Source organism: Microcebus murinus, chromosome 31 (assembly GCF_040939455.1).
Source record: "Microcebus murinus isolate Inina chromosome 31, M.murinus_Inina_mat1.0, whole genome shotgun sequence".
Lineage (NCBI taxonomy): Eukaryota > Metazoa > Chordata > Mammalia > Primates > Cheirogaleidae > Microcebus > Microcebus murinus.
This window is the reverse complement of record NC_134134.1, coordinates 1,600,824-1,612,249: the sequence shown is the minus strand read 5'-3', so window position 1 is coordinate 1,612,249 and position 11,426 is coordinate 1,600,824. Positions and strand designations below refer to the sequence as shown.

The 11,426-nt window shown below is 32.7% G+C and overlaps 1 protein-coding gene across 1 annotated transcript in view; it reads right to left on the bottom strand.

Moving 5' to 3' along the window:
- Positions 1–29: 29 nt before the first annotated feature.
- The window catches only part of LOC142865680 (uncharacterized), a 59,125-nt gene continuing 47,728 nt past the window's right edge, over positions 30–11,426 (bottom strand). Inside the window, 1 exon segment of the mRNA XM_075998863.1 lies at positions 30–176. Within this exon segment, the coding sequence (XP_075854978.1) occupies positions 30–176 (147 nt within the window).

The following is an 11,426-nucleotide window of genomic DNA, read 5'->3' as shown; positions in this document are numbered from 1 at the left end:
ATGATCCATGGCTGGGATGTTTTCTTGCTTCAGCACTTCCTATTCTTTATTTTCATCCTCTTAATGCCCTCAGCCAGGGCCTGGTTCACTTCTGGTGGTCTCTTCCATTTTTTCACCTTGGGTTTCCACTCTGGGTTTGATTCTTCTGCTTGGAATCCAGACTGTTTGTCCATCATCTGTCAAAACACAAGCCAAAACCTCTACCCCACACCTTCACCCATCCTTCTTTCCATTTATTCTTCTCTATCACCTTTCCACCAGATAGGCTAGTCAGGGAAAGTATCTGGTGGATGGCTCCCTTTCCAATACCTTATACTGCTTTTAAAGTATCTTTTTTATGATAACTCAAAAAAATTAAAGAAGGCTTAATTTATTCTATCTCTGGGGGATCATATACCTCCCCCTTTTTGTTTAAATAACATATATTTTAAGGTTTGATGAGTATGTTTTTACTATTGTAGGTAATATCTATTGAGTTAAATGTGAAATCTGAATAATTTATTTTTTGGACAGTGATTATCAATTTTTTCTATAAAAGCAGATATATCTGATTGCCAATCCAGATTTCACTGATAGCCATTTGAATTTGTGAATTAGTAAGAGGAATAATATTTTTTTCAGGGACTTGGCTACTCATTTGTTCTAGTCTGTTTCTGTTTTTTTTTTAGGTTAGTTACCAAATTAAAGAAAAACCTTACATAGTCATAATTTTTTAATTAAAAGGAAAACATGTTAAAGAATTAAGATGAGTACGCAGGCCATTTTATTAAGAGTAAATTAATATTAACAAAGATCTTTGTTTTAGTCAAAATTCCCTAATAAATTTCTTTTCATAAACTTTATCCCATCTTGCATGTATCACGCAGCATCTATAAAATATACCTTAAAACTTTGTGTTTTGCCCTAACTCCTTTTTCCTGAATAACCAGTCATTTTTAGAACAAAAAATTCTATGCAATATCCTTTCTTTACATTATCTTTTCTTTATGGAAATAATAAAAAGAAAGGATTTATTGTCAGCCAAAAATAAAAAAAAAAAAATTTCTAAATAAAACGTTATATTCTTTGACTTCTTACATCTTTTTCTTACTCACAAGTGAAATTTTCTTTTTATTTTGTTTTTAAATTTATTTTGATTCAATCTTTAAATAACCCATGAATTAGACAAAATATATATTTTAACAAGAACACATTCTTTTTCTTTTATATTTTTTCCTATCACAAACATCTTATTCTATGCTGTATCTTATATGTAGAATTGCATGCATTGACCAGAATTCTTATTTTTAGTAACATTAAATTTTAATGAAAACTTAAAAAGCAGGAAGTCATGAATTTTTTATCATAAGACTTTTGTCATCATGAAACAAGTTTATAGGTTCCTATAAAATTATAGCCAAACTAATAATTCAAATATTTTTCAAAATGCAAAAATCCCATTCCTTGAGAGAGGAGACTCAGTTTTTCAAACAAGTATAAGACCTAATAGACAGACTATAGTACAAGTTAAAAAGCAGGCTGAGTCTGTCTTTTTTTCTTTGCCTTCATTTTTGCAATTTATTAAAAGGTGAATACAAAATCTTGTTATTTCTATTCATATCATGACAATCTATATTGAAAGAGAAAACCAAATTTCATTCTATTAGTGTATCAATGATAGTTAACTTTAATAAAATCTTATAAACAAATCCACCTAATTCTAACCAATTTGACTGTAAGCTAAGATTTTATAAATGTTTTATAACCTTTAACTTTTACATACACTTAATTTTTAATGCTCATTCACATATTGAATGTACTTGATTTAAAAAAAACAATAAATTATCCAAAATTATCTCTTAATAAAATACTTTTGTTTTAAGTCATTTTTATTTATAAATTTTGTATAGAATTGTTTCCCTTTCATTCCATTGATACCATTTAGTTGTCTGTTGATTGTTTAAAGCAGGTATGGTTAAGACAAATTTTTCTCTATCAGATATTTGCAAAAGGATAGTAAAAAACAATCTTTTAAATCTATTATTATGCCAACCCTTAGCCAGAAACCTTTAGAAAAATTGTAACATCTGTTCCAGTATCTATAAGTTCAACAAAAGATTTGCCATTTACCTTAATTTCTAATTGAGGTTTTTGGTCATTAATAAAGGTTTGCTAATATACATTTATTCCAGTACTTCCAAATCCTCCTTGTCTTAAAACATTAGATTTTTTAATTTACATATTAATAGCAGAAATTGTGCAATACTACTCCAGCCTGAATACTATAATTGGAAGTGAAACTCATCATAACTGAAATTACTTTCCAATAAGCTGAATCAATTCTATCTCTATGTATTGATACTCTTTTTGATGTAATAGAAATGACCAAATTATTAATTAATATTAATGTGCCTGTAGGACCAGGACAAATATATATATAGGTATATGTATTGTCACAAGATGGTCTTTGTTCTGTGAAATTATCTTTTGAGCCAACAGTCTCAGCCAAAAGTTGCATTTTAAATGTCTGACTGGATCTTTAGGCAAATTCGTAAAAGTTTTTTCAGCAGCCAGGTGCTCCCCTTGCTACATAAGGTGCCATTGGTGTGCGGTTGTGGGGAGCTGGTGCTGGGCTGCTGGCTGAGCACAGCCACAGCCTGGGTGGCTCAGCAGCCATGGCAGTGGTGGAACCATGCAGTTTAATTTTGCTGGGCATAAAGCTGCTGGCATTTACAATTAACATTATTAAAAGCCAATATATGTAAAATCATATTTCATAAATTAGGAGGACTAACCATGTCTTGTACCATATCTTTCTTGTAATCTAGCAATAAAATCTACATGAGTTTCATTAACATTTTGTTTAACATTTATATAGGAAGCTACAGTCTAAGAGAAGCTATCTTTTTCCATTCTTTAATACAGCACTGTTGAATTTGAGAAATAACTTGATCATCATATTTTAGTTAAGCATTAATATCAAACCAGATTTCCTGTCCCATCATTTGTGCCATCAATTTTTACTGGTGGATCTGCAGACTCATTTAGCTAGGGTTTCTGACACATCTAATCCCTGCACTAAGTGGTGAACTTTAAAAATTTACACAGAGATATAACGGTTCGCAAAAGAGATTTATTTCCAAACCCAAGGAATTAATCTTTCCATTTGAGCCAATTCTTTAAACGAGTTATTGGTGTAAAGAGAGTTTGTGCTGACCGGGTGCAGTGGCTCATACCTGTAATCCTAGCACTCTGGGAAGCCAAGGCAGGAGGATCACTCAAGGTCAGGAGTTTGAAACCAGCCTGAGGAAGAACAAGACTGTGTCTCTACTAAAAATAGAAAGAAATTAATCGGCCAAGTAAAAATATATAGAAAAATTAGCAGGGCATTGTGGCATATGGCTGTAATCCCAGCTACTAGGGAGGCTGAGGCAGAAGGATTGCTTGAGCCCAAGAGTTTGAGGTTGCTGTGAGCTAGGCTGATTCCATGGCACTCTAGCCTGGGCAACAGAGTGAGAATGATGCTTTTGTCATTCCAGTTGTCAGTCATAAGCAAAGGAACTCTGATATTTACCAACAGATTAATATTCCAGCACAGAACATGAAAGGGGCTTTAACACTTTTATTTGAAGCTAAAGACACCTGGACTTCCTGGTGCTGATCATTATGTTATGGAAGAGACTAAAGAGGCATGTGGTGCTCACTGTCTCACCTCTGGCCACGGTGAGCATAGAAAACAGGATTGCATCCAAAATCACTAATGAAATTTTCAATCAAATAGCAGCCATGATCCCTCAGATTCCTCTAGAGAGAATGATCAAATTGTTGGCCACAGTTACATGACTAAAAATGAGAACTGTGGACTACGCACTTCACCCACTAAAGTAAAGGAAGATAAAGTCATGTAAAATAAATTCTCTACATTGAAATAAAAGATAAAGAAAGATTATTCCAAATATTTTCTTTTTTTTTTTTATAACCAAATATTTTCAATCCAGAGAAATCATTCTATTATATTCTAACACTGAAAACACACACTCATAAATAGATTCTAGACGGATGCATATGTTGTACTATAAGTACTTCATAATTAATGAAGTACTTAATAATTAAAATCAATCTTCTTTATTTACCTAAACTCTCAATTAACAGATTGTTAGATTCTCATGTTTCTTTATATAGTACTTACCATATGCATCACACACTCATTATTTACTTACTGTAATTATTTTCATATTTATGGCATTACAGGTTAGGATCTAATAACTGTTTGCTCTTACACAGCAAACAATACTGAGTTCTTGATTTAATCCACTGGCATTCTGAATTGTATATCTGTCTTTATACTTAAGGCTCTTACTTTAAGCTTAGGATTCTGAATCTCTCTTATCTTAATTAAGTAATCAGCATACTGCATGTATAGCCTATATATGGCTTCAAGTCTCTACTTAAATTTTTTTCATGTAATTAAATAATTCTACAATTCTCATCAGAACTTTTAAAGTATTATGTGAACTCACAGGGGGTGAGTACAACAATGAGAATGTTGCAGCCCAATTGCAGGCAGAAAAACAATGGCTTAGATACATTTGTAGAAGGAAAAAGATAGGAAAAAGATAAAAAGATAGGAAAAAATGCTGGAGACAATTATGAAATGAAAGAAGCAGAATTCCCACTTATAAATTCTAGAGTTTGTTCTGCAGGTCCCCTCACTCCACATGCAAATCAGTGACATTTTTCACCCTGGATATTTCAATCTCTTACCTGGAGCCACAATTAAATTTTATAAAAATCATTCTTATAATTGCAGAGTAGGACATATATACAATACATAACAAATTTTCAAATAATAAAATAATAGAGTAGGCCTAGCATAAGTAATAAGCATGTAAGAACAGAGGATTGGCATGGGCAGGTTCTGAATTAGAAACTTTACAATTTTAAACAAATTAATTCAACATAAAGCAAAAAAAAACCCTTTGCTTTCAAAATATTTGGAGTTTCTTGTTTGCTAGTAACTTCTCAACAATTATGAAATTACCTATTTTTTCAATATTTCTCCTTTTCTTTTCAAAATATGTATACATCCTCATTCACACAAACATAATTACTTACTCTGCAAATCTAATACAACTAAAGTTCATCTGAACCATGATGTATTTGTATATTTGATTCAGTAGAAATTAAAAAAAGTGTTTATTTCTGTTTCACTGGCCAGACAGGTCGCATGTTGAAAAAAAAATGTAGGATAAAGTGTAACAAGTACTCATTCAGTATTCAAAAATGTATGGCTTTACATAAAATGGACAAACTTTATTATAAGCATTACAGTTACAATGAAATTATAAAAATAATAATAAAAAACTTTGGGAACATTATTCTTCAAAGAATTACATATTTGAAGTCACTTAAAACAGGATCACAAATGATTTAATTTTACTATGTAACCCAATAATACATCTTTACAATCATTTCCCCCAACTTTGAGTAACATACAATAGATTAATGTTGGTGGCAAATTCACAGTTCATTCAATCTACATCACGATGACACAATAAAATATTTTTTAATTTAATAAAACAAATTAAGTTTACATGTAATCTAAAATATTTCAAAACTCACTGTTTCATTATTCTAATGTACAATTAGTAAAAAAAGTTATTTGTAATATTGTCATTGTTTCATTCTGATTATAATGAGAAGGATATTAGTCTATATACCTATATCATATATCACTTGAAAAACTGTTTTTTAGAAGTCAACTACAAATCACCTCTCTATTTCAGACATCTTACATTTCAGTGATTTTAATTTTCCATGGGAAAGTACATGAATGATGTGTACTTAATACACAAAGACTTCTAATAACTGTGATGTAGCTATCATTAACCATAGGCATTCACATACACGCTAAAAATGAAAGCATAGCATCCACTGTTCTTAAAGTTGAATAACATCAGTATTTCCTTATCAAAAATCGCAAAAAATTATACTTTATTACATTTGCATCCCAACCTGACTAGAAAGTATATTTTACATGTCATTATAACTTAAAAAAATCTCTTGTTTTAAAAACTGACATACAAATAAGTTATCTATTTTAACTGGTTTAATCTCTATACTCAACAACTTGGTTTAAGAAATCTGTGAATGTGTTAGAACCCAAGTGCATTGCCCTTTGAGTCCTCTGATTCTGTTTAGACTTGATTCTTGATTAAATGCATTCTGAAATTTATCATATCTGTAAAGTAGTTTTAAGCATCAATTCCTTGTTGTTCTCTAAAGGTATGCCTTTTGCATAAATATTTTTTCACATTCATTATATTTGTAAGGTTTCTATCTATGAAAAATTTTGTGATGTTGAACAATGAGAAAATATTGGAGCATTACTTTCAGGGTAAGTTCTCCCATGTCTAATAAAATGTCTGTTATAACTCAAGGTATTGTCAGCACTCTATATTATTATTGTTTACTTTAAGTACTGTTGTATATTTTAAAGCTAATATTTTGGGAAAGTATTTCCAAAGTCATTACATTTATCTCACTTTTATCTAGTTTTATTTCTTTGATGATGAGTAAAATGTGAGCAGGTATTAAAGATTTTGTAACAATTGTAGAATTTTTCTCTGTGGTGAATTCTTTCAAGTAGATTAATATGTGAGCACTGGGTAAAAGCTTTGCCGGATTACTCACAATTGTATGGTTTCTCTCCTGTATGAATTCGTTTACGTAGACTGAGGTCTTTGAGCCAGATAAAGACTTTGCCACATTCTTCACATATGTATGGTTTCTCTGCTGTATGAATTGTTTTATGTAGATTGAGGTCTCTACACCAGATATAGGCTTTGCTACATTCTTCACATTTGTATGGTTTCTCTCCACTATGAATTATTTTATGTAGTGTAAGGATTGAGCACTGGGAAAAGGCTTTTCCACATTGCTCACATTTCTAGGGTTTTTCTCCTGTATGAATTCTTTTATGCCGAGTAATGTGTGTGTGCTGAGAAAAGGCTTTGTCACATTCCTCACATTTGTATGGTTTCTGTCCTGTATGAATTATTTTATGTCGAGTAAGGTTTCTGAGCCAGATAAAGGCTTTGCCACATTCTTCACATTTGTAGGGTTTCTCTCCAGTATGAATTCTTTTATGTTGAGTAAGGTTTATGCACCAGGTATAGGCTTTTCCACATTCTTCACATTTGTAGGGTTTCTCTGCACTATGAATTCTTTTATGTGGAGCAAGGTTTGTGTACTGGGTAAAGGCTTTGTCACATTCCTCACATTTGTATGGTTTCTGTCCTGTATGAATTATTTTATGTCGAGTAAGGTTTCTGAGCCAGATAAAGGCTTTGCCACATTCTTCACATTTGTAGGGTTTCTCTCCAGTATGAATTCTTTTATGTTGAGTAAGGTTTATGCACCGGGTATAGGCTTTTCCACATTCTTCACATTTGTAGGGTTTCTCTGCACTATGAATTCTTTTATGTCGAGCAAGGTGTGTGTACTGGGTAAAGGCTTTGTCACATTCCTCACATTTGTATGGTTTCTTTCCTGTATGAATTATTTTATGTCGAGTAAGGTTTCTGAGCCAGATAAAGGGTTTGTCACATTCTTCACATTTGTAGGGTTTCTCTCCAGTATGAATTCTTTTATGTTGAGTAAGATTTGTACACTGGGTAAAGGCTTTGCCACATTCTTCACATTTGTAGGGTTTCTCTCCACTATGAATTCTTTTATTTTGAGTAAGATTTGTGCACCAGGTAAAGGCTTTGCCACATTCTTGACATTTGTAGGATTTCTCTCCAGTGTAAATTCTCCTATGTATAGTAAATTTTGGGTAGCAGTTAAAGGGTTTTCCACATTCTTCACACTTGTAGGGTTTCTCTACAGTGTGAAATTTCCTAAGTCCAAGAATGTTTGATCTGTGGTTAAAGGGTTTGCCACATTCATTATATTTGAAATTTTTTTCTCTAGTATGTCTTATATTAGATATATTTAGATTTGAAGATTTGCTAAACATTTTTATACATTTATAACTTTTGAAGATTTTCCTATGGTTACTTGACAAACATTGGGCAAGACCATCATAACATACTTTTTGACGCTTACACTCACCAACACACTCCCAGTCCTTTCTTGAATGTACAATGTCAAGGTTACAGATTCCATTTAGTCTCATTATTGATTTCTGGAATGAAGCTTTTATACCCTGCTCTGACAGTAGTTCTTGGGTGCAATGGGAAGACAGTTCTGAAATAAATGAAAAGAACAAAGTATCTCACTAATTATACTTAGGTAAATATACTTCACAATTTGAATGTGCAAAACTATGGCAAGCACATTAGCAATAATGTGCAATAGAATACCATAATCTTACTTGCATCTTAGATGTAAGACCTTCAAAATATACTTGCAAACATGATTCATTGAGAAATCATCAGTGATAATATTTCATGGCATCCCAGATGTGAATGACACCAAGAACCATATGGAAGGGGAAGGGAAAGTTGTTACATTTACCCAGCAAAAACCTTCCTCCCCACTGATACAGAGTTATCACTTTAGCAGTAAAATTCCATTTCCTGGATTCCCTTTCAAAAGAGATTCAAACCAATGGCACATGAGTCCATATATCTGGTTTTTGATGACCTTTGAATAGCTGGTTTCTATTTTCCATGACAAGTACATAACTCTCTGGGAAAGATATGCACATATGAAAACTAAAACCCCACGGTATTATATTGATGGTGCAAAAACATTTAATTATGCTATAAAATTTGAAAGACAAAATAAAAATGATCATTCCCATGTGTTAAGTGACATACAATATAAAAAGACATAATTTTTGACATCCATATCATATAGTTGAGGGCAGATGTAAAGATTATGAATTTTTGTATACAATTGAAGTTAAGTAGTTATCGGTTTAACATAAATTGCAACTTCAAAATATTTTATGTAATTCTCACAGTGAACAGCAGAAAAATCTTTAAAGACACACACAAAAAAGGTGGCCTCAGTAAAAACATGTATCACTAAAAATCAGTGAGGTGCAATGAGGGGGAAAGGAGTGGGAAGAAAGAAAATATAGTGGCAAAAGTTATATAAAACAATTATTAGGGAAATTATAAATCCATCCCTTTGAGAAAATTATGCAAATATACATGTACTAGTATTACTAGTCAGAAGACACAGTCAAATAAAGGAATTTAAAAAAATCTATCTATATTCTCTCTAAAGAGACTTGACTTCATACCTGGTGAAAGAAATAGACAAAAAGTGGAAGGAAATAACAAGATATACCACGAAAATGTTAAGCATACAACACCAGTGGAGTTCAAAATTATATTAGGCGCATTACTTTTGTAGTACAAAATGTTATAGTTTATAAAATATACTTTTAAGTCAAAACTGCCACAAGAGACAAACAAGGACATTTAATATAAACAGAGATCATTCACTGCAAACCATTTAAATATAATAGGTATATCTGATATCTATCTATATCTCATATAAAGGTTCTCAAATACATAAAAAAGCATTGACACAATTGAAGCAAGAAATAGACAGAAAAAATGATAGGATCCGTGGTATTCCACTTTCAATAATAATAAAGCCAGTCAAATTACTAATAAGAAAACAGGAGGTTTGAAAACACTAGAGAGCAATTAGACCTCACAGATATATAGAGAACATTCTGCTGAATAATAGTAGAATAGACAATATTCTTGATAGCTCATTATACATTCTTCCTACAAACTACCTTTTCAGACACAAAACAAGCCTTAACCAATTTTAGAAAACTGAAATTTTACACACTTTAATTTCTGACCAGAATGGAATGAAACTGTAAATAAATAACAAAAAAGACAAAAAAAAATGCAAAAGTATAGGAAAATGAACAACACACTCTTGAACACGTTCTTGTTCAAGGGAAGAAGACCTAATGTTGTGTAGATGTCCAATGTGATCTACAGATTAAATGCAATTCCTTTCAAATTCTCAATTTCATGTTTTCAAAAATAGAAATAGCATGAAAAGCCTGTCAATGGGTAGATCACAAGCTAAGGCCATGCTGATGGAGCTTGGTGAAAATGTACCCCTGGCACAGAAAGGGGGGCATCTCTGCACAGACAATTCCAGCATCGACTATTGTGGTGAGAAGGTGCCATGGTCTTCCTGTAGCACTCTGAAGCTGTTGTTTGTGTGTCAAACCACCCTCCTCCACTTTGAGTTGTAGCACCAGCTACACTTTAGAAGACAGCATTGGCTGGCATTTTGCACCCCACTGCCCAAGCATGCTCAGTCATTCAGTCCAGATTGTGCTGGAAGCGTTCTACCCATTGCCCAAGGCAGGCTCAGGCACTCAGTACAAGGTGCTTTGGCAGCTGCTATGGGGTGAGTGTGGTCACACATGTATGAGAACCTTGAACCAAAAGGTTTCTTTCTGGGATGCCTGGAGTGTAGCAGATGCAGAGGAGGGGGTGTCCAGGTGTAGTGATTCTGGCTCTCGTGTTGCTCTTAGCACACTCCCATAGGATGAGAAACCTGATCCATTGCACTCCCAAGGCACTTGGGTGGGGGAGGTCAAAACCCCTTACTCTTTCCCTGGGCTCCAGAAGTCCTCTGATTTTGATTATGTGAGTTTCGACCTTCTATCCTCCTCTCTCTCAACTGCTTACTACCTGTGTTAGTGTTCTAGACTCCACTTATTTCTGTCTATACTGTTCCATGCTGACCAGGAATCATCTTCCACTCCCCTATGTTCAATCCTCAATGTTCTACTTGGAAAGTCCAACAAGCCTTGATTCTCATCAGTGATCTTGAAGTCTTCTTACACAATTATTTTTCTTACACAAATATAATACATTTTCACAGATAAAGAGCTGCTGAAATTACAATTTCCATGACTAATCACCTAGTGAAGACAAAAGAACTATTGGGCACAAACCAAGATAACAAATATTTAAATTTCAAACAAAATATACATAATCATTACACATATGGTCACACAAACACATAGAGAATTATTTTAGCGATGGATAAATGGCTATTTCTTATTTAAATGTTAACCCATACAGTGTTAAAGTGAGCCGAGTTTAATATCGCCACACAAAATTACAAAGTCTAGTTAAAAACAAAGATAAAATTAACTGAACTTATCATAAGATTTCAGGGCAAGCAGATGATTCACAAAACCTGTCCCACATCCACAAAAAATATAAATCTCTGGGAATCAAGTCTTAAGAAATGGAGATATTTACTGTATTTGAAATAAATGAAACATAATCATTTGAACCATCCTCTGCAAGAAATAACAAAACACTGCCAACACAATCTGTTGCCTGAAGAAAGTGATATATAAACAATGCCATAAAAAGTATAGCAAGAGCCTAATAAAAATTGTAGACCTCAAGTATACAATTACTGAGTTGAGAAATTCACTA